We start from the raw sequence: 22849 nt of genomic DNA on the forward strand, positions 1-22849 counted from the left end.
AGGATATATAATAAAAAGTCAATCCCTTCCACCCTCAGTCCCCTGGATCCCAGGTCCCCTCTCCAGAGACAACCACCATTACCAGGAACATTCAATGTATACACAAGCATAGAAGCCTACATGTCCCCACACATACTGTTTTGTACCAGAACACATTTGGAGATGGCCCTCTGTCAGCAGACACAGAGCTGCCTCCTTTTTAGCAGCTGCCTAGCATTCCATTGTGCGAATGTACCCAAACCAATTTAGCCAGTTCCCACCCTGCGGATGGACACTTGGGTTGTTTCCAGTCTTTTGCTATCACAGACGGTGCTGGAGTGAATCTCGTTTAACATGTGCTCTTGTGCACACGTCTGAGAGTATCTGTGGGATAGAGCCCTAGAAGTTTTGATGTTGAGATATCACCAACTTGCCCTGGACAGATGGTGTATGGGCAGGGCCACTGTTGAGGCAGGAGTGCCGTCCCCCATTCCCTCATCCACCGTCGAGGCAGGAGTGCCATCCCCCATTCCCTCATCCACATGGAGTGTTATTAAGCCTTCTGATTTTCACCAATCTAATAGGTGAAAATGGTGTCTTAGAGTATTTTTTGAGACAGAGTTTCGCTCTTGTTGCCCAGACTGGAGTGCAATGGCGCAATCTTGGCTCACCGCAACCCCCACCTCCCAGGTTCAAGCGATTCTCCTGCCTCAGCCTCCCGAGTAGCTAGGATTACAGGCATGCGCCACCACGCCTGGCTACTTTTGTATTTTTAGTAGAGACGGGGTTTCTCCATGTTGGTCAGGCTGGTCTCGAACTCCCGACCTCAGGTAATCCGCCCGCCTCAGCCTCCCAAAGTGCTGGGATTACAGGCGTGAGCCACTGCACCTGGCCTGGTATCTCAGAGTTTTAATTTGTGTTTATCTTACCATGAGCCACCCTCCCTGTGGCCCCCCTGCCCACCTCACAGTTGCCCGCTCCTCTCTTCCCAAGGCTCATCACGCTTCCCAACGGCGTCCTTCATATCCTAGATGTTCAGGAGAGTGATGCAGGCCCCTACCGCTGTGTGGCCACCAACTTGGCTAGCCAGCGCTTCAGCCAGGAGGCCCTACTCAGTGTGGCCCACAGAGGTAAGGGGGCTGGCTGGGTGGGGAAACCTGGGGGTTTCTGAAGCCAGCCATCTCAGAGCTGGGAGGGACCTGAAGAGGTCCAGGCCTTGCCTTCAAGTAGGTGATAAATGTTAGTCCCATTGACAGGTGAGGCGATGAAGTCCAGAGAGGGTACTGCCACCCAGCAAACCAGGGAAGAAAGAACTGGGATGGAACACAAGACCCCAGACTCCCAGGGCAGGACTCCTCTCTTCATGCAAAGCCTCTGTGCCCTCGGGTTGGATGGAGTGTCGAAGGCTGGGGACAGAGGTGGGGAGGCAAGGCATCTGAGGCCGTGTCAGCACCTGGAAGCCCTGGTCCCTGCTCCTTTCTCTCCTCCCCTTCTAGAGTCACTGAGGGGTTCAGGCACTGGGGGATTCGTCCCTCTCTGCTTTCTGTGCCTTGCGAATCTGGCTCCCTGTGGCCTAGTGCTCTTGTCCTTTACTCGTTTCTTTGAAAAGCTCTTGCCCCAGTGTGATGGAGTAGGAAGGGCACAGGCTTTAGGGTTGGAAAGACCTGGGTTGAATCCTGGTTTCTCTGCTCACCATCTGTGTGACCCTGGGCTCCTTATCAAATGTCCAGCTCAGAGAGGCTCGAAGAGTCCTTGAGATAAGAATGGAAAGTGCAGGCTGGGCATGGTGGCTCACGCCTGTAATCCCAGCACTTTGGGAGGCCGAGATGGGCGGATCACAAGGCCAGGAGATCGAGACCATCCTGGCTAACACGGTGAAACCCTGTCTCTACTAAAAATATAAAAAAATTAGCCGGGCGTGGTGGCGGGCACCTGTAGTCCCAGCTACTTGGGAGGCTGAGGCAGGAGAATGGCGTGAACCCGGGAGGCGGAGCTTGCAGTGAGCCAAGATCAAGCCACTGCACTCCAGCCTGGGCTACAGAGCGAGACTCCGTCTCAAAAAATAAAAAATGAAAAAGAATGGAAAGTGCCTGGCACCTGGCAGGTGCTCAACAGATCTCACTTCAAGCCTCCCCCAGGGGCCCCTCCCCTGCTGCCCTTTGCCATGCATGCCTCCCAGCTCCCACCTCCCACCCACTCTCCACACCCCCACCCTGTCCCCATCCTATTCCTTCTGGGCTTAGCTGGTGCTGGTGGGCTGTTCCCAGTCTGGTGTCTTCTCCGTTCTGTTCTGAGGGTCTCTGCCTCCACCTGCTGGAAAATCCAGATATTCACCACTCCACCCAGGGGGCCAGGGTCACACAGAGAACTTGGCAGGAAATCAGGGTTTAGGGAGCTGCCGCGCAGGCAGAAACTCAATTCCACTGTCTGCCTTTTCCACTGGGGAATCCAAGGCCCTTTGGAGAAGGGATTTGCCTAAGGTCACCCAGTGCGTTAATGGCAGTGCTGGAACTAGAAACTATTAACTGTTGACTCCAAGTCTGGTGCTTTGCCCATGACCCTGACAGTTCTCTGCCTAGATGGTGGGTTGCATTTGGGAGGGAAGAATGGAGGTAGATGTGGGTCTGTCTAATCATTTCTCTGGTGCTGAGTTGAAGCCCAGGCAATTCTTCTGACTCTAAAAGAAACAGCTCAGAGGTCCAGTCCTAGCCCTGCTGACTTTTATTGCTACATCCCCCATCTGACAGATGGAATCATTGCTGCTGCTCCCAGTACCACCTCACCAGGTTACTGTGCGACTCAGGTGAAGTATTGAATGGCAAATCCCTAGTGGTAAGGCTGCCTTCTGTCTGTCTTCTTGCCAGGGTCCCTGGCGTCCACCAGGGGGCAGGACGTGGTCATTGTGGCAGCCCCAGAGAACACCACGGTGGTGTCTGGCCAGAGTGTGGTGATGGAATGTGTGGCCTCAGCTGACCCCACCCCTTTTGTGTCCTGGGTCCGACAAGGTGAGTGGAGGGGGTGGGAGAAGGAGGGCATGGGAAGGGAGGGATGTGGCATCTCACATGCCTCTAAGTCAGGGGGATGTATGGGTGACGACCCAGGGGTCACCAACCTTCTGGTGTGGCAGGAACTCCTCTCCCAGGGCTGGGTGTGGTGGACAAGGTCGGAGCTTCGAGGGGAACTGGACAGACTTATTCGTCACTCTGTGTAGCATGTGCTTTACAAATGCACTTCCAGTCTGCCACTTACAGAACAGTTATTGCAGCCCTCCTGAGGCCAGGTGCTAAGCTACGTTCTCCACTGTAATTACGTATTTCTGTTCCTCACAACAGTGTTACAAGTGAGTACTTGAGAACTGGGAAGGTGCCACACAGCCAGTGAGTCAGGTGGAACCAGACCCCTCTGCTGGTCTGTGTAACTATAAGGCCAGCTGTGGGACCACCCCAGCATACTGCTGCCTTTGTGTGACTGGCATCATGCTGGGCACAGTGAACAAAATACAGAGAGGCAGGGACCCTGCCCTCTGAACTCATCGTCTAGTGAGGAAGAGGAAACACACATCTATGAAGAGAGGTCTGACAGTATCAGGCTACAACTGAGAAGTGCCACTGAGTGACTGGAGATGCCATCAGGGTAATGCCAGTGCTGGGCCAAATGTCACTATGCAGTCTCCTGAGCACTTTCACACCTGTTTTCCTGGCAGCCTCCAAGAGCCCTTTGGAGAGAGTAGAGGCCAGAACTATTATTCCCAGTGGGCAGATGAGGAAACTGAGGCTCAGAGAGGCAGGTGGAAGAGCCGGGACCCAAGCTTTTGAGTCTGTTCTCTTTCTGGTATGTTACTTCCTACAGTCCTATAGAAAGAAAGCAAGGGTTATTTTTGTTTCCATTTGTTGTTAAAAAGTGACTTGTCCCAAATTGATGGCAGAAGTTTTAAATTCAGTCCTCTTTACCCCGTTCCCCAACTCATTCTATTACTCTATATACTTTTCTAAAAAAAAATAAGTTTATATCTCATACTCAAAATTGTATATCATGAATATATACAGTTTAAAGAAAATAAATTGAACAATTATTAATATGTACTCACTACTGAGCTGATAAAATAGAACAGTGCTGGGATTTTTGCAACTGTCTGGCCTGCACTGCCTCGTTGGACCTGTGACACTTGCCTACTTAGGGGGCCAGCAGGACCCTCGTACTACTGGGACAAACTTGTGGTATCACCTAGAAGTTCTAATGTCAATATTTCTTAATTCCTGATTATGCATCAGGGTCACCCAGGGGACTTGTTAAAACTGCAGACTCCTTTCTCTTCACCCCAGAGTCGTGATCCAGGAATCTTTTTTTTTTTTCTTTGCCTGTCACCCAGGCTGGAGTGCAATGGTACAATCATAGTTCACTGTCGCCTCCACCTTTTGCTGGTTCAGGTGATCTACCTCAGCCTCCTGAGTAGCTGGGACTACAGGCATGTGCCACTATGCTTTTTTTTTTTTTTTCTTTTTGGAGAGACAGGGTTTCTAGATGTTGCGCAGGCTGGTCTCAAACTCCTGGGCTCAAGCGACCCGCCCATTTTGGCCTCCCTAAGTGATGGGATTACAGGTGTGAGTCACTGCGCCCGGTTCTGCACCTGAAAGTGTGCTCTTCAGCTCTACTACCTAGGACTAGTTAGAAATGCAAAATCTGGGGCCCTGCCTCAGGCCTCTACATCTTAACATGGTCCCCTGCTCATCTGTGATTTGTGTGCACTATACGGATTTGAGAATTGCTGTCCCAGAGGATCCTGACACCTAGGAAGAGAAGGGCTGGAAAGGAGCTTCACTCCTACCCCAAGCACTGCTTTCTTTCCAGGAACTTGCTCCACTAAGTCAGGGAGGAAGCATGGGTTTTTGTTTTTGATTTTGTTTTGTTTTGTTTTGCTTTTTGAGATGGAGTCTCGCTCTGTTGTCCAGGCTGGAGTGCAGTGGCGCAACCTCAGCTCACTGCAACCTCTGCCTCCCCGTTCAAGCGATTCTCCTGCCTCAGCTTCCCAAGTAGCTGGGACTATAGGAGCCTGCCACCACACCTGGCTAATTTTTTGTATTTTTAGCAGAGACTGGGCTTCACCGTGTTAGCCAGGATGGTCTCGATCTCCTGACCTCGTGATCCGACCTCGTGATCCAGGCGTGAAACACCCGGGCTATTTCGTTTTCTTTCTCTTTTCTTTTCTTTTCTTTTCTTTTCTTTTCTTTCTTTCTTTCTTTTTTGATGGAGTTTTGCTCTGTTTCCCAGGCTGGAGTGCAGTGGCATGATCTTGGCTTACTGCAACCTCCGCCTCCTGGGTTCAAGTGATTCTCCTGCCTCAGAGTCCCGAGTAGCTGGGATTACAGGCATACACCACCACATTCGGCTAAAAACACATTTGTGTTTTTAGTAGAGATGGGATTTTGCCATATTAGCCAGGCTGGTTTCTTTTTTTTTTTTGAGACGGAGTCTCGCTCTGTCGCCCGGGCTGGAGTGCAGTGGCCGGATCTCAGCTCACTGCAAGCTCCGCCTCCCGGGTTTACGCCATTCTCCTGCCTCAGCCTCCCAAGTAGCTGGGACTACAGGCGCCCGCCACCTCGCCCGGCTAGTTTTTTGTATTTTTTTAGTAGAGACGGGGTTTCACCATGTTAGCCAGGATGGTCTCGATCTCCTGACCTCGTGATCCGCCCGTCTCGGCCTCCCAAAGTGCTGGGATTACAGGCTTGAGCCACCGCGCCCGGCCAACCAGGCTGGTTTCAAACTCCTGATCTCAAGTGATCCACCTGCCTCGGCCTCCCAAAGTGCTGGGATTACAGGTGTGAGCCACCGCGCCCGGCTGTTTTGTTTTCTGACTGCAAATGTTGTAAATGTTCACCATAGAAAACTAGGAAAAAAAATAGATGCAGAAAACACTCCACCACTCAGAGATAAAAATTGTTTATGTACCAGTATACCTTCTTTCAGTTTTTTTCTATGCATATGTACAGTTTTCTCCCTGAAATTGAGAACATGTGCTGCATTTATAGTTCCAAGTCCTATTTTCATCCAACAGTATATCATAAGCATTTCTCCATCTTTAAAACATTTTCAAAATAATTGTAATGACTATCTAATATTCCATACTTTGAATATAGCTATAATATAATTCACCAGTTCCTGCTGTTGGATTTTTTAAGTCCTTTCCAGTTGTCCACTGTTACAGTTAACACTGCAGTGATCTGCTCTGTTCACAAATATTTGCCTGTAATTCTGATCATCTTCCTAGGACAGGTACGCATAAATGGAATCCTTGGCTTCAAGGCCTAGGTGAAGTTCCTTTACAGCCCTTTCTCCAGCATTGCAATTTACTATTTTAAAAAATGTTCTCAAGTTGATGGGTGAAAATTAACATCTGTGTTTTAGTATCTTTTTTTTTTTTTTTTTTCATAGAGACGGAGTCTCACTATGTTGCCCAGGCTGATCTTGAACTCCTGGTCTCAAGTGATCCTCCCACCTCAGTCTCCCAAAGTGGTGAGAGTACAGACGTGAGCCACCATGCCCAGTGCCTTTCTTTGATGACATGAAGTGCCTTTCTTTGATGACATGAAGTTGAATATGTTTGTGTTTCTTGGCTATTTGCATTGCTTCTCTAGATTTTCTGTTCATGTCTACAAGGCAAGGGCTTTTTTTTTTTTTTTTTTTTTTTTTTTTTTTTTTTTTTGAGACGGAGTCTTGCTCTGCCACCCAGGCTGGAGTGCAGTGGCCGGATCTCAGCTCACTGCAAGCTCCGCCTCCCGGGTTCACGCCATTCTCCTGTCTCAGCCTCCCGAGTAGCTGGGACTACAGGCGCCCGCCTCATCGCCCGGCTAGTTTTTTGTATTTTTTAGTAGAGACGGGGTTTCACCGTATTAGCCAGGATGGTCTCGATCTCCTGACCTCATGATCCGCCCGTCTCGGCCTCCCAAAGTGCTGGGATTACAGGCTTGAGCCACCGCGCCCGGCCAAGGCAAGGGCTTTTTAAATGGTTTTCATTTCACATTGAGATAAAAATCTGTGCACATTCAAATCGTTGTCTTGGTACGACCTTACCAGCCCTAGCTTCATCATAGTACTGGGCTGGGACCCCAGGGAAGGAGCATGTCCTTCTTGAGAGAAATGAATTTAGTAATGAAAACTGACGAGTGTATGAGCACCTATTATTAATATATGCCTGTACTGTGCCAGGGGTTCTCACATTCTTTCAACCCTCATGGAAACCCTGCCAGTTAAGGGCTAGTTCCCCCTTACAGATGGAGACAGAAGGGCTCAAGAGAGTCCCGGCAAGAGGAGGAAATGAGATTCGGACCAGGGACGGTTGTGTTCACTTTACCCGGGTGCAGAGTGTTCCTGAGGTCCGGAGAGTGAATGGAAGGGCAGTCCCTAGCGTCCCCTCCAGCGCGTCTCCCTCTCCTTCCCCAGACGGGAAGCCCATTTCCACAGATGTCATCGTCCTGGGCCGCACTAACCTACTAATTGCCAGCGCGCAGCCCGGGCACTCCGGCGTCTACGTCTGCCGCGCCAACAAGCCCCGCACGCGCGACTTCGCCACTGCCGCCGCAGAGCTCCGCGTGCTGGGTGAGGCGGCCGGAAGGGCGGAGGGAGAGGGTTGTCTGGGGCTGGGGTGAACAGCGCAGGAGGAGGTGGACAGGTGGGTGTGCTGGGGAGACTCAGGCGCGCTCCTGGAGAACGAACTCAGGGGAGGAGTCCTTAGTAAGGCGGAGGTGGGGCGAGGGATGGGGACTAGGTAACTGGAGGACAGAGTGCGGGGCGGAGTGCTGGGATGGAGTGCTGGGATGGAGGGAGAGGGGTGATTAGGGCCTGGCGCGGGTGATTAGCGGGGAGGTGGGACTGGGGTTGTTGGGGGGATAGTGGAGTGATCTGGGTGGTACTAAGAAAACTGGGGGGCAGAACAGATCTGATAGGTGTGGGAGACATCGGAGGTCAGGGAGGAAGGAGATAGGTAAATTAGAGGTGGGGTTAAATCCCGGAGGAGCGATATTTAGGGGAGGCTGAGGCGGCCTGGGGACAGTTTTGGAAGAGAAAGAGAATGGTCGTTGTGGGGCTGGGGTAAGTGGGGAGAAGAAGGGGTAAGTCTGCGCTGAGCGGAAGTAGTTTGGAAAGGGTGAATCAGGGAGAGGTTAGAGTGATTGGAAGGGCAGCGGGGGAGGGCGGTGGGGCGCAGGGTTGGGGTCCTGGGGGGAGGGGCAGAGACCTTAGTGGCGGGACCCCCGCGCTCAGCGTCGCCCCTCGCGCCCCCAGCGGCTCCTGCCATCACTCAGGCGCCCGAGGCGCTGTCGCGGACGCGGGCGAGCACAGCGCGCTTCGTGTGCCGCGCGTCGGGGGAGCCGCAGCCAGCGCTGCGCTGGCTGCACAACGGGGCGCCGCTGCGGCCCAACGGGCGCGTCAAGGTCCAGGGCGGCGGTGGCAGCCTGGTCATCACACAGATCGGCCTGCAGGACGCGGGCTACTACCAGTGCGTGGCTGAGAACATCGCGGGAATGGCGTGTGCTGCCGCGTCGCTGGCGGTGGTGGTGCGTGAGGGGCTGCCCAGCGCCCCCACGAGGGTCACTGCTACGCCACTGAGCAGCTCCGCTGTGCTGGTGGCCTGGGAGCGGCCCGAGCTGCACAGCGAGCAGATCATCGGCTTCTCTCTCCACTACCAGAAGGCACGGGGTACGTCGGCCAGGGGCGGGATGCACCAGGGGGCGGGATGCACCAGCGCAGGCCCCGGCGGGGCGCAGCGGGGAGGGTTTCAGGTCGGATGACTGAAGGGTTGCTGATGGGTACCTCTGCAGCGAGGATGGACTGGGGTAGGAGTCCATATTAGAGACCCGCATAGGTATGGTAGGTATGGATTAGGCAGTTGGCGCTAGAAGGGCCACTGCTTCCCTCAGTCATATTTGTTGAGGGAGGAGGGAGAGGACGTTCCTGGAGCCACCTCCCACCCCAGTAAACTAACTGGAGAGGTGGGTCATTTCCAGGAAGCACTCCCTAACCAGTGGAGGAATTAATACAGTGAGACAGGAAGCCGAGGGAGTTTATACACTCCTGCTCAGATTATCTGGGATGATTTAGCTATAAATAGACACCAGGACAATATGAAGGATTCCTAGACAAACTCCAGCTAGCCAGCACTGGAGTGGCACTATGACAGTCCCTTTGTCCCCTGTGTCACCAGGCATGGATAATGTGGAATACCAGTTTGCAGTGAACAACGACACCACGGAGCTACAGGTTCGGGACCTGGAACCCAACACAGATTATGAGTTCTACGTGGTGGCCTACTCCCAGCTGGGGGCCAGCCGCACCTCCACCCCAGCACTGGTGCACACACTGGATGACGGTAGGGCCTCTGAACCTGCAATGGGCAGCTTGGGATAAAAAGAATTCCCTGGGGAGGGGAGCTCGCCCTCTCTTTACTAATGTAAAGGCATTTTTACCTGCTCCTATCATCTTTTGTACCCTATAAGAGAGTGGACAGGGGTTCTCCTCCTCAGTTTACAGTTGGGGAAACTGAGACCCAGAAAATGAGAATGATTTGCCCAGGTCAGTAGTTCAGCTGGGACTTGAGCCCAGGTCTTGTGATGATTCCCTGTGTCATGCAGTTCTCCCTGACACCTGTGTGCCATCCAGCTAGGGTAGGGGTCAGTGACATTAACCCATTAGATGTGGAAGATTGTGCTCCAAGACTTTTTCCAGCTTCAGGGTGGGAAAGATGTCCCCTCATCCTTCAGCCTGGGGCTCCCCTGAGAAGCTCCCTTTCCTCCCTCAGATCCTGGTCCTGGCCTACTTCTGACTTGCTGTGTGACCCAGGCAAGTCTCTGACCGCTCCTGAGCCTCACCTTCCACGTCGGTGGAGCAGAGCTCACGCTGATGTTCTTCTGTCTCAGTCCCCAGTGCAGCACCCCAGCTCTCCCTGTCCAGCCCCAACCCCTCGGACATCAGGGTGGCGTGGCTGCCCCTGCCCCCCAGCCTGAGCAATGGGCAGGTGGTGAAGTACAAGATAGAATACAGTTTGGGAAAGGAAGGTGAGTGGGGCGGGTGGGCTGCAGGCAGGTCTGGGAATGATCAATGTGAAGAGTGGTCAGGGTTGCTGGAGACCTGAGCAGGGTAGTGGAGTCGGAGGAAAGGAAGCAGACAGAGTAGGGAGGGGTTGGGGAAGGGTGAACCTGAAAAACAGGGGTCTGGGCAGGAATGAAAAGGGAAGATAGAGGGGCCTAGCTTAAGGCAGAGGGAGGCCTGGGCTCTCACCCCAACCCCTCTACAGCTGCAGTATGTAATCCTACTGAGTCCCTGCCTCAGTTTCCTTATCTGGGAAATGGGGGGCTGAGATGGGAGGATCACTTGACCCCAGGATGTCAAGGCTGCAGGGAACTGTGATCATGCCATTGTACTCCCATCTGGGTGACAGAGCAAAGCTCTGTCTCAGAAAAAAATAAAAGGATAAAAGGAGAAGGAAGGTGGCTGAGGGACCAAGGGAAGGGTGAGGAAGGAGGGAAAGGTGAGGAAGGAGGGAAGGGTGAGGAAGTGGCCATGGTGGCCCTCAGGGCTCTGGAAGCCAGGCAGTGCTTGCTGGCCTTCATGGTCAGCCCCTTGTGTCTGCATCCCGTGTATGTGTTGGCGGGGGATGGTCATTGACAGCTCCTGGGGAAGTGGGGAAAGCCTGCCATCATTCTCTCTGCAGCTGAGCCCAGGCTGATGGCCTCCATCAGCCAGAGGTGGAGGCTCAAGCGTCCACCCTGGAGCCATAGAGTCTGCCCAGGCACTGAGGGGTCAGTGCTGAGAATGCCTCAGGCTCCCATGGGCACGGAGGAACCAGGATGTGAGGTGGAAGAGCCGTGTAGGAGAATTTAGGATCCTGATCCTCAGGTGGCTACCCAACAGCCCACCTTTTCTGTCCCTGCAGATCAGATTTTCTCTACTGAAGTGCAAGGAAATGAGACACAGCTTACGCTGAACTTGCTTCAGCCAAACAAGGTGTATCGAGTACGGATTTCGGCTGGTACAGCAGCCGGCTTCGGGGCCCCCTCCCAGTGGATGCAGCACAGGACGCCCAGTATGCACAACCAGAGCCACGGTATGGGGTTAGAGAGACAGGAGAGTGTGTGTGTGACTGTGTGGGTGTGCGTGTGTCCTTGGGACCCAGTGCCCCACCCCCCGCCCCACCCTCCATCAGAGACCTTCCATGGCTCCCTCTGCTTGATGGGTGAGCGAGGCCCAGGTGCAGAGGTGAAGGGCTGGGATCTGGTGTCCCTTTGATTTGCCATGTGACCTTGGACAAACCATTCTGAGGCTTCATTTACTGCCCAGGAGTGGCATGAGGTTGAATAATGTATTGTAAGTAAAGTGCTTAGTTAAACTCATTGAACTGTAGCTGCTTCGAGGATGATGATGATGGTTTTGTTGAAAGGCCCAATAGAAGAGTGATTAAATGCTGACCAAACCGGGCTACGTGCTCTCTGTGCGATACTGGGTAAATTACGTAACTCTCTGAGCTTCAGTTTTCTTATCTGTAAAGTGAAGGTTGTAGTATATTTTCACTATTTTAGAGGGCTGTAAGAATAAAGTTATAATACATATACAAAGTGCATATACACAGTGTGTTTGACACATTGTAAGCTCCTCACTCTCAAGTGGGTGTCCCTACTGTAATGGTGGCATCCCTCCTTCCTGGCCTCAGCAACCACCACTCCTACTGCCCCCAACATTTGATCCTTCAGAAGACTTCACAGAGGCCGATTCTGTGCCAGGTGCTATCAGCCTGCCCCAGAGGTGCTCCTTGCTGACTCCTTTGCAAATGCCCAGCAGACACCCCTGCATTTCCTGTACTCTGTGCTTGCAGAATAGTGAGTTCACCTCTGGACCAAGCCCAGGCCTGGCACTAAGAGTGGTGGCTGAGTGGTGATGTGTTGGGAGAATGCTGGCAAGGCTCTCACTGAATGCCATCTTACTGCCTCTTCCTCATGCCTCTTCCCTGTCTCCTATCCCTGGCCTCCTTCTCCTCATTCCCCATTCTGTTCCTTCATTTTCCCATCCTGCTCCTCTGCCCCCAGTCCCTTTTGCCCCTGCAGAGTTGAAGGTGCAGGCAAGGATGGAGTCCCTGGTCGTGTCATGGCAGCCACCCCCTCACCCCACCCAGATCTCTGGCTACAAACTATATTGGCGGGAGGTGGGGGCTGAGGAGGAGGCCAATGGCGATCGCCCGCCAGGGGGCCTTGGAGACCAGGCTTGGGATGTGGGGCCTGTCTGGCTCAAGAAGAAAGTGAAGCAGTACGAGCTGACCCAGCTAGGTGAGGAGGGCTGGGGGAGCGGGAGAGAGGGATGTAGCTTCAAGGGGGACCGGGCAAGCTGTGTGAAGGAGTTAGAGACGGGATGCTTTCTGTGGATGGGAGAGTGACCCCAGATGTCCCCCTAGCTATTAAGCCCTGTAACCTTCCCCAGTCCCTGGCCGGCTGTATGAGGTGAAGCTCGTGGCATTCAACAAACATGAGGACGGCTATGCAGCAGTGTGGAAGGGCAAGACGGAGAAGGCGCCCGCACCAGGTGAGGGCCATGGGGGAAGAAGGCAGGGAGGGCTCAGGTGAGGGCTCTACTAGCCGCTTCCTCTTCTTTTCCTTTGGGCCAGCCTAGTGAACAGGCACTTTAGTAGCCTCAGCTCATGCTCAAACCCATTCTCCTAGGATTAGGGGTCCTCTTCTAGCTCCAGAGAGCCTCTGTCATGGAGAGAAGCTCGTCTGTTCACTGTCTTAGGCCTGCCACCTTATTTTCATTAGCCATGAATAGTGCTGATGTCCAAAGTTCGAACAGAGGGAAACCCTATGGTTGATCAGTAACTACTGACCCCAAGTTTGACCTTAAAACAAGTTTTTTTAAAACACATTTGTGTACATCACACTATCAGACTATCTCTCAAGTCTAAGAAGAGTGAGTATCCCTATGTGACCTAACGGGAAACTGAGGCTCAGAGAGGAAAAGGAACTTGTCCAAGGTCGCACAGAGCCTCGACTAGAACCGGGACTCCTGGTTTCCAGGCAAAACTCTTTCCACTGCACTACACTGCCTTGTGGCCCTGTATTGAACACCTCAGTTACCCATCATGACACTCCCTCACCCCTAACTTCCCAGCCACATGGCACATGGTTTAGCAGAGGGAGTAACCAACCAGAAGCCGTGAAGCCTGGGTTTTTGGCTTTTTTTTTTTTTTTTTTTTTTTTGAGACAGAGGAGTCTCATTCTGTTGCCCAGGCTGGAGTGCAATGGCATGATCTCAGTTCACTGCAACCTCTACCTCTTGGTTCAAGCAATTCTTGTGCCTCAGCCTCCTGAGCAGCTGGGATTACAGGTGTGCGCCACCACACCCGGCTAATTTTTGTATTTTTAGTAGAGACGGGGTTTCACCTGTTGGCCAGGCTAGTCTCGAACTCCCGACCTCAGGTGATCCACCCACCTTAGCCTCCCAGCCTGCTGGGATTACAGGTATGAGCCACCACACCCAGCTGAGTTCTAATTCCAGTTTGTTCATTTCTTCATTCAGCAGATATTTCACTAAGTGTCTACTAAGTGCCAGCTCTGCTTTGGGAATTTAGTGGTGGACAACACAAATAAGGTTCCTGCTCTCATGGGGTTTATTTTATGTTTCTATAATAAACACTTATAAATATAGTGTTTATTATATTTCAGACATTTCCTATCTATTTTTAAAATATTAAATCCTCATAACAACCCCATGAGGTAGGTGCTATCATTAGAATAGTGAATGGAGACCCAGAGAGGGTAAGTAATTTCTCCAAGGTCACACAGCTAGTAAGTGTCAGAGCTGGAATTTGAACCAAGGCAGCCTGGTTCCAGAGTCTGGTTCCATGGTTATTCATTGCTGTGGTTTGCTGCCTCTCTCTTTATTACGTTCTTACAGACTAGTGTTCCACAGTCAAAAATCAAATTCTTGGAAGCCTCAGTTGCCTTATATGTGAAGTAGGAATGATGCTACTCAACTCACAGGATCAAAGGAGAGGGTCAAAGAAACAGCCTTTGGAACTGTAAACCACTATACATATTTAAGGATGAGTATCCTCCCTCCCTTCCTCACGCTCTAGTTTTCACCTTTCAGACATGCCCATCCAGAGGGGACCACCCCTGCCCCCAGCCCACGTCCATGCAGAATCAAACAGCTCCACATCCATCTGGCTTCGGTGGAAAAAGCCAGACTTCACCACAGTCAAGATTGTCAACTACACTGTGCGCTTCAGCCCCTGGGGGCTCAGGAATGCCTCCCTGGTCACCTATTACACCAGGTGGGGACTACTGCCTTTACTAATGTAAAGAAGGAAGAGCAGGTGGGGGTGGTGGTGGGAAGGCAGCAGGTAGTGATCAGGGACGGGCCCCTGGGATTCAGGAACATGTCATGGCTCACCCGTTACACTGAGGCCACACAGAGGAGCTGCACAGGGTCCACGTCCTTGCCTGCTGACCAGATGGTAGCGAGGAGGCCATCCAATCCCATCCCCTCACAACACAGCCTTGTTCTCAAACTCTGGAGAATGTGACACAGGACAGACCTGTTTCTCCAGCCTCAGAGGGCTCCCAATCTGATGGTGAAGAGAGCCCTGCCCCTGTCTCAGAGCTGCTCCCTCCACCCTGTCAGATGGGGAGACAGAGCCTGAGGAGCCTGAGGTTTGGCGGAGGAAAGTCGCATAAAAAGCAACTGATATATACAATTGCCATGAAGGCAAAATTAAGCCAAAGAAAAGATGCATCAGAGATGATTCCACAGGTGGAGAATAACTTGGATTAATCCAGGAAGGTTTCCTGAAGGAGGGGGCCTGGTTTCGAGGTTGGACTTGGAGCAGCATACATCCAGACCTCTCTGTAGGTCCCTGGGTGGTGGCAGTGGCCTCCAGGTCAGGGAGCAGCTTCCCTTCCCATGGTAGAGCCTGGGGCTGGGACTGACAGCAGGGGAGTAGATTTGGAGGGGTCTGCCCTGCTGGGAGAGTGTGCCTGAGAGCACTAGTCATGTTTCTTGCCTTAGCAGTTCTGGAGAAGACATCCTCATTGGCGGCTTAAAGCCATTCACCAAATACGAGTTTGCGGTGCAGTCTCACGGCGTGGACGTGGATGGGCCTTTCGGCTCTGTGGTGGAGCGCTCCACCCTGCCTGACCGTGAGTGGCTCCCAGCCCCTTGCCACCAACCCATCTTTTACCCAACTCCTTCTTGCCCCAGCAGCAAGAAACATCCCTCAGAACCCCAAGGTTGGGCAGAGCTGAGGGCAGAAGGGTTTCTGGGAGGGGAGGAATGTTAAGTCCCTCCACCCACACACACTGTTTTCTAGAATTCCACTAGAAACCAGACCTCATCTTTGCTTTGTGGCTTGTTCCATGAAGAAGGAAGAAGGGAGGTCATGTCCTCAAGCTCTCTGTCCCCAGCTCTGATGTCTCTCCCCATCTCTTCTCCTGCACCCCAGGGCCCTCAACACCCCCATCCGACCTGCGACTCAGCCCCCTGACACCGTCCACGGTTCGGCTGCACTGGTGCCCCCCCACAGAGCCCAACGGGGAGATCGTGGAGTATCTGATCCTGTACAGCAACAACCACACGCAGCCTGAGCACCAGTGGACCTTGCTCACCACGGAGGGTGAGGGCTCCTGCTCCAGGGCATCTGCCTAAGAGCTTCCCAGCCTCTCCCGCTTCCAGCAGTGAGAACAGTGCTGGGGTTTGTTCCAGGTGCTTCTGGGAGAAGCAGTAGAAGCTGCTGCCTACACAGAGAGCAGACTTTCCCAGTCCCACCTCCCTGCCCACCTCTGCATCCACCCACTCCGTCCCACCATCCCTGCTCTCCCTGCCTCCCTCACCCCCAGGAAACATCTTCAGTGCTGAGGTCCATGGCCTGGAGAGTGACACTCGGTACTTCTTCAAGATGGGGGCGCGCACAGAGGTGGGGCCTGGGCCATTCTCCCGCCTGCAGGATGTGATCACGCTCCAGGAGAAGCTGTCAGGTATGACTGCAGGGCAGCCCAGGGTTCCCAGAGGCCCCTGGAGTTGACTTCCAACCCCCTGGCTGTGGACACAACTATAATTTCATTATTTTGCACAGCTGTCCTCCTGAGCAGAGCAAATGTAAAGGGGAAATAGGTGTGGTTCAGTGATGACTTGGTTCAGATGTCAGGTTCACAGGCAACTGGCTTTTTTATTTTTTTTAAGACGGAGTTTCACTCTTGTTGCCCAGGCTAGAGTGCAATGGCGTGATCTCGGCTCCCTGCAACCTCTGCCTCCCAGGTGCAAGTGATTCTTCTGCCTCAGCCTCCCAAATAGCTGGGATTATAGGCACATACCACCATGCCTGGCTCATTTTTGTATTTTTAGTAGAGACGGGGTTTCACCATGTTGACCAGGCTGGTCTCAAACTCCTGACCTCATGATCCACCCACCTTGGCCCCCTAAAGTGCTGGGATTACAGGCGTGAGCCACCATGCCTGGCCAATTTTTGTATTTTTAGTAGAGATGGGCTTTCACCACATTGGCCAGGCTCATCTCAAACTCCTTACCTCAAGTGATCCACCCACCTTGGCCTCCCAAAGTGCTGGGATTACAGGCATGAGCCACTGCACCCAGCTGGGACTGGCTTTAAAGACCAGTTTCTTTGGGAAATTGCTTTATTGGAGGATTAACTTGGTGAGGCGATGAGCTTTACGGGGTGGAAGTGGACAGCAGGACTGGCTACATAATTTCCAGGGCCCAGTGCAAAATGAAAAAGTGCTATCCCTTATTTTAAAAATTAGAAGTCAGGCATGGTGGCTCGTGATTGTAATCCAAAGTGCTCATGCACTTTGGAAGGCTGAGGTGGGAGGATCACTTGAGGCCAGGAGTTGAAGACCGGCCTGGACAACATGGTGAGACCCCGTCTCCACAAAAAATTTAAAAATTATCTGGGTGTGGTAGCTTATGCCTGTGGTCACAGCTGCTTGGGAGGCTGAGGTGGGAGGATCACTTGTGCCCAGGAAGTTGAGGCTACAGCGAGCCGTGTTCATGCCACTGCAGTCTGGCCTGGGTGACAGAGCAAGACCCTATCTCAAAAAAAAAAAAAAAAAAAAAAAATTAGAATTGTAAGGTGGTGACAGCAGAGCATTAACTCAAGCATGGGGCCCACCCAAGCATGGGGTCTGCACACCTGCACATGTTGCACACCCATGCAACAGCCCTGGGGATAGGCAACACGTGTTTCACCAAAGGCCAGTTTGAGGAGGAGAGACCATAACTTCTGGGTGTGTTCTGGGGAGGACAGTCACAGGGAGTGGTAGTAGTAGTTTCTGTGAGGCCACAGGGACCTCCTGTCCTTGTATCAGAAGATTGTGAGCATCTGAAGGGTGAGGGTCCGGCTGGTGTCTCCTGAGAAAGCCATGGATAGTCCTGATCCATGCCCTGTGCCCTTCTTCTGTCCTGACCTGCTCTGTGCCTCTCTCTCCCCCACCAGACTCGCTGGACATGCACTCAGTCACGGGCATCATCGTGGGTGTCTGCCTGGGCCTCCTCTGCCTCCTGGCCTGCATGTGTGCTGGCCTGCGCCGCAGCCCCCACAGGTGAGCAGGGGAGCCAGTCTGACTTCAGGAAAGGGAAACTGCCAGGAAGGGCTGCAGAACAGGCCATCAGGGAAAGTGGCCATGACTTGCCCTTGGCACTCCCAGGAGCCCCGTTAAAGTTAGGACTCTGGGATGAAGGAATCAGGGATGATGTCTTCATGAGAAGGGGGAGTGGACTTAGGGGAGCCCCTGGCTACCCCCCTCAGCAAAGCCAACAGAACTGCCTCGCTCCCACTTCCTCTGTAGCTGCCAGCATCTTGGAAAGAGGGGGCCCAAATCTCCAGATGCCGCCCTGTTTATAGCAGGAGGCTGTTTTGAACAATAGCAGTTTTTCTTACTCACTGCACAGACCAGGAAAGCAAGTCCCAGAGATGGGCAGGAACCTGCCCAGAGACATAGGCTGGACCAGATCCCAGTCCCACCCGACCCCTTACTCTGACCACTGTGCCTTGTTTTCTGTCTTCCCTTCCAGGGAATCCCTCCCAGGCCTGTCCTCCACGGCCACCCCTGGGAATCCCGCGCTGTACTCCAGAGCTCAGCTTGGCCCCCCGAGTCCCCCTGCTGCCCATGAACTGGAGTCCCTTGTGCACCCCCATCCCCAGGACTGGTCCCCGCCACCCTCAGACGTGGAGGACAGGGCTGAAGTGCACAGCCTTATGGGTGGCGGTATTTCTGAAGGCCGGGGTCACTCCAAAAGAAAGGTAGGTCAGAGCCCCATATTGGGGCTCATTTCTAAGTAGGACACCAAGGGGCGCCAGAGCACAACGTGTGGCTGTGTGAGCAGGGCCCTACCTTCCCCTTGGGAGCCGGCTGCGGACGCTAGGGCCTCTCTCCCTCTTCCACGGAATGGTTGACTGGTCAGGGAAGCACATGGGCCTCCACATGCTGGCAGAATAGGTCAGCCTGGTTCTCACAAAGGAGAGGGCCTCCCAGCAGGTGACCCAGGGTAGCCAGAACACCCAGCTCCCTCCTCATCCCTGGAGCTGGGGAGACCTCTATGACCCAGCCATCCCCGTGTGGGGAGAAGAGGCCAGTCAGCTTGACTGTGGCCAAGTGGGGCTAGGACCAGGATAAGGTGAGGCCTTCGCAGGGCTGGTCCCCTTCATGCTGGCAGGGGTGGCACATCCCAACCGACTCCGACCCGTCCTCCCTTACCCCCTCACCGCCTGGCTCAGACACCGTGGGCTTTGCAGAGCGTCTGGTGTTCTGCTCCTCTGTAGGAGGACTCATCCTCAGATTACCCCGCTGACTCTCAGCCCTTTCGGTGCTCCTCCCCTGAGCCTTGGGGTGGGAGAGAGCAGCAGGTGACAGGCTGGACCCTGCTCTCCCAGGGCCCGTCCCAATTCCCTCCCCTGGGCTTCCATCTCCCAGCCAATCCTGGTCGCGCCCCTTAGTGTCCCCTTCTTTCCCCTATGCAGATCTCTTGGGCTCAACCAAGCGGGCCAAGCTGGGCTGGTTCCTGGGCAGGCTGTGAGCTGCCCCAGGCAGGCCCCCGGCCGGCTCTGACCCGGGCCCTGCTGCCCCCTGCTGGAACTGGGCAGACGCTGTTGCTGCAGGCTCTGGTGTACGACGCCATAAAGGTCAGCATCCTGGAAGGAAGGGGCAGGAAAGGAGGAAAGGGTCTCTGTGCTAGTGAAGAGGCAGTAATGAGTTCTCTGGAGACCCCTGGGTGGTAACTTCCCCGGGGATAGAAGTCTAGCCAAAAGACCCCTGGAACCTCCAAAGGTTGAGTAGGGGGAAGGCAGGCCAGTTTGCAGGAACCTGTTTCAACCTGGGTTGAAAACAGTCCCTCCTCTACCCAGACCTAAGTGGGCCACAGCAGTTTTGTGGATCTGAGGGTGTGGCTGGCCTGAGTATGCTCAGCCCTTCCTCCTCTCACCAGAGGCCCTGAGTCTGGTACTCCTGAAACTCCTGGATGAGGGCAAATAGGAAGATTCCATCATTCCCTGCATTCGCATAGGTTCGAACAGTTCCTGTGTATCCTTTACCAGCTCCCATGTGATACCTACACTGATGAAGGGTCAGTCTCTCTGCCCCATGTACGCTGGTCATTCTGATGATTACTCTCAGAAATGGTCACTTTGTGTTCTCTGCTCTGATCAGGGCAATGGGAGGAAGAAGTCACCCCCAGCCTGCAGGAACCAGGTGGAGGCTGAAGTCATTGTCCACTCTGACTTCAGTGCATCTAACGGGAACCCTGACCTCCATCTCCAAGACCTGGAGCCTGAGGACCCCCTGCCTCCGGAGGCTCCTGATCTCATCTCGGGTGTTGGGGATCCAGGGCAGGGGTCAGCCTGGCTGGACAGGGAGCTGGGAGGGTGTGAGCTGGCAGCCCCTGGGCCAGACAGACTTACCTGCTTGCCAGAGGCAGCCAGTGCTTCCTGTTCCTACCCAGACCTCCAGCCAGGCAAGGTGCTGGAGGAGACCCCTGACCCTGGAGACAGCTGCCAGCTCAAAGCCCCCTGCCCTCTAGGAGCCAGCCCAGGCCTGCCCAGATCCCCGGTCTCCTCCTCTGCCTAGCTCCTCCCAGAGGGTGTGGTTTGGGGTAGGCAGGTATGGGTCACACAGGATGCAACACCTGTGGCCATGCATGTCCACATGTGTGCCTGTAGATACATCATCAAGCCCTTTGGAGCTTCCTAAGGTGCTTTGGCTGGGGAGAGAGGAAAACATGGATTATTCACTCCCCCCATACTCTTTGTGATACACATGTGACATGTGAAAGACATACGAGACACAGCTACATGTGATGTGCACATGTGTGAAGTGCATGTATGTGTACTGGTTGGTGAGCTGGGAAACCTTGGCCCAGGCAGTGGTCACTACAGCCAGATTGGTCCTCCAGGTCAGGACGGTGCCCCAGAGTGGTCAGTCCCCAGCCCTGTGGACCCCCACCTCCATCACCCAGCCTTTTATTACACACTCTGAGAGTGTCTCCAATGCCTGTCTGACAAAGACAGTCCCAGCCCATTTTCCTGTCTGGCTGGGTTGAGTGCAAGCAGACTCTGAATGCCTAGCATTTCAGCTGCATTACCTCCCAGCTTCTTATTGCCCAAATAGAGAGGGTGACCCTGGCTCCCCTCTGAGCAACTCTACATTTAATTTTGTAATTTGGGAAGTGCCTGGTTTTGAAAATCCGCTTTCTCTCACTCTTCCCCTCCTTCCTTGCCCCTGGCTGCTCTAGTGGTCTGTCTCCCAGTCACCTCGCTCTCCCAGCACCAGTGCCCTTCTCTTGCTCCCAGATACTCTTTCCTTTCCTCCCTCCTGTTTTCCTTCCTCTGCTATCTCTCGCACCTCTCCCAGACTGTGTCATCTGGTTCTCCTGCCTGGGTTCAAACTCTGCACCCTTCTCTAACAACGTGACTACCTCATGTGTGCTTCAAGGTCCCCATGCCCCTCCTGTATCCGCGGCTGCTGTGCGCTCGCCTGCTATCCTCCTGCCTCCTCTTCACTCAGTGCTTCTGCTTGCCCCGCCCCAGGCAGGCCGCCCATGCCCAGTGCGGGTGTGGGGAAGACCTTCTGGCTTCCCTGAATCTTGACTTTGGGATTGGGATCGGAGGGTTCTCCATAGATGGATCCAAGTCAGAGGGGAATGTTTGAGACAGGGAAGGGGACTGTGATCCAGAGGCTCAGAATTAAAAGATGCCCTCCCTTCTATGCAGGGGTTCAAGTTTACTGGATGGAGATGATTTGGGGCCTTTCTTCCAGAAGAAGCTAAATGAGGAGAAGGGGAGTGAGAGTTCAGGGAGGCCCTTCCCACCCCGTGAGGCTTGACTTGATCTGGGTTGGGGATGACAGGAATGTCACTCTCTGAGGTGCTGGCAGGGAGGTCTTTGCACAGGAAAAGGATTAGCTCATTTCAGTTTGTTTTTTCTTTAAATTGAATCCTCAAGTCATTTTCTATTCACCTGCCGCACAGGGACAAGCTTGACTTCTATTTTATGTGTAATGAAAACAATGTCATTTATTTGATTTTTCACCTCAGCCCTCTCATAGGAGCATAGAAATTTAGGGTCTTTACCCCCAGTGGTGTCTGATTGGCACATCAAGAGTTAACTCTGGCTTCTGAGCCAAATTCGAAATAACCAGTCCATTTTTCCTTTTTTTTTTAATGGTGAAATGTCTCTCAGCACAGTTGTGGCTTCCTCAAACCCTGAAAGCATCTGTGTTTATTACACTCGGGTGTCACTCACTGTTGATGTCTGCACCTACATTTCCACCTCCTCCCCCTCCTTCAGCCAGCCTATGATAACACTAAAGATTATTAATGTTGGTTTTGTATCTCGTTAAAGACAGAATTGTCACTTGTACTATTTCTGTAGCATTCAGCGCTGCTGTGGCTAACACCACTGTGTATGTTTCATCATTGCTCTGAAGGTCAAAAGCCTCATTTTATTTTGCTGGTTTGAATTTTTTTTTTTTTTTAAGAAGAAAAAAAAAAACTGCCCTGAATTAAATGGCTGTTTTAACAGTAGGCTCTTAGCATTACACCACATAGTCATTTTTCATGTTCTTGTTTAACAGGCACTGAGGTTCTGGTTTAAATTAAATAGCTGCAAATGAGACAATTTATAACCCATTAGGTTGGGTGGAAAATTGTTTCTCAAAAGCAAATAAGTAATAAATCTGGTATCTGCCTATAACTCACAGTTGATAAGAAAGTGGCCATTTCTCACTAGCATTATATATGATTTGGGCTCTGGGTAATTTGGAAGTGTTAGGTTTGTGTCTTTGTAGCAGTATTTTTATTAGAAAATAATCTATTGGCCTTTTACAGGGTATTAATCCCTTTGTCACCTACCATTGATGCCTTAAGTTTTTTGAGTCTCAATTAAAAATCTTCCTTTTCTTGATGCATGACAAGTGTAATCAGTACTTGCTCATTTATTCATCTGTATTTAGTTTATGCTGTACTATTTAATTATCCTTCCAGCGTTTTTCTTCTCCTTACACATATGATATTCTTTAGTGTTAAGCTAAGGCATTGATTCATGTATCTGTCCTTATGATGAATTAATAAACTATTTTCCAGAAATGTGGAATTCTCTTTTGGAACCATTGACTATGACTAAAATTTCCTCAGCCTTTCTGCCCTACGGAGTTTATTTCTTACTGGGATGGGAAATGTTGTTGTTGTTGTTGTTGTTGTTGTTTTTGAGACAGGATCTCTCTCTGTTGCCCATGCTGGAGTGCCGTGGCACAATCATAGCTCGCTGCAGACTCAATCTCCTGGGCTCAAGGAGTCTTGTCACTGCAGTCTCCCTAGTAGCTAGGACTACAGG

General features: G+C 52.6%; 1 protein-coding gene across 1 annotated transcript in view; it reads left to right on the plus strand.

The window, feature by feature from the left end:
• Nucleotides 1-22602, plus strand: part of IGDCC4 (immunoglobulin superfamily DCC subclass member 4) — a 42613-nt gene extending 20011 nt beyond the window's left edge. The window contains exons 4-20 of the mRNA XM_010355522.2: nucleotides 973-1109; nucleotides 2844-2984; nucleotides 7417-7572; nucleotides 8257-8670; nucleotides 9176-9340; nucleotides 9888-10025; nucleotides 10904-11074; nucleotides 12051-12287; nucleotides 12439-12540; nucleotides 14104-14287; nucleotides 15025-15152; nucleotides 15455-15625; nucleotides 15849-15986; nucleotides 17462-17567; nucleotides 18040-18268; nucleotides 18986-19147; nucleotides 19671-22602. Coding sequence (XP_010353824.2) covers nucleotides 973-1109; nucleotides 2844-2984; nucleotides 7417-7572; nucleotides 8257-8670; nucleotides 9176-9340; nucleotides 9888-10025; nucleotides 10904-11074; nucleotides 12051-12287; nucleotides 12439-12540; nucleotides 14104-14287; nucleotides 15025-15152; nucleotides 15455-15625; nucleotides 15849-15986; nucleotides 17462-17567; nucleotides 18040-18268; nucleotides 18986-19147; nucleotides 19671-20087 — 3196 coding nt within the window. The 3' untranslated portion in view covers nucleotides 20088-22602. The remainder of the gene's footprint in view (nucleotides 1-972; nucleotides 1110-2843; nucleotides 2985-7416; nucleotides 7573-8256; nucleotides 8671-9175; nucleotides 9341-9887; nucleotides 10026-10903; nucleotides 11075-12050; nucleotides 12288-12438; nucleotides 12541-14103; nucleotides 14288-15024; nucleotides 15153-15454; nucleotides 15626-15848; nucleotides 15987-17461; nucleotides 17568-18039; nucleotides 18269-18985; nucleotides 19148-19670) is intronic.
• Nucleotides 22603-22849: the final 247 nt, after the last annotated feature.

This window comes from Rhinopithecus roxellana, chromosome 5 (assembly GCF_007565055.1).
Source record: "Rhinopithecus roxellana isolate Shanxi Qingling chromosome 5, ASM756505v1, whole genome shotgun sequence".
Taxonomy (NCBI): domain Eukaryota; kingdom Metazoa; phylum Chordata; class Mammalia; order Primates; family Cercopithecidae; genus Rhinopithecus; species Rhinopithecus roxellana.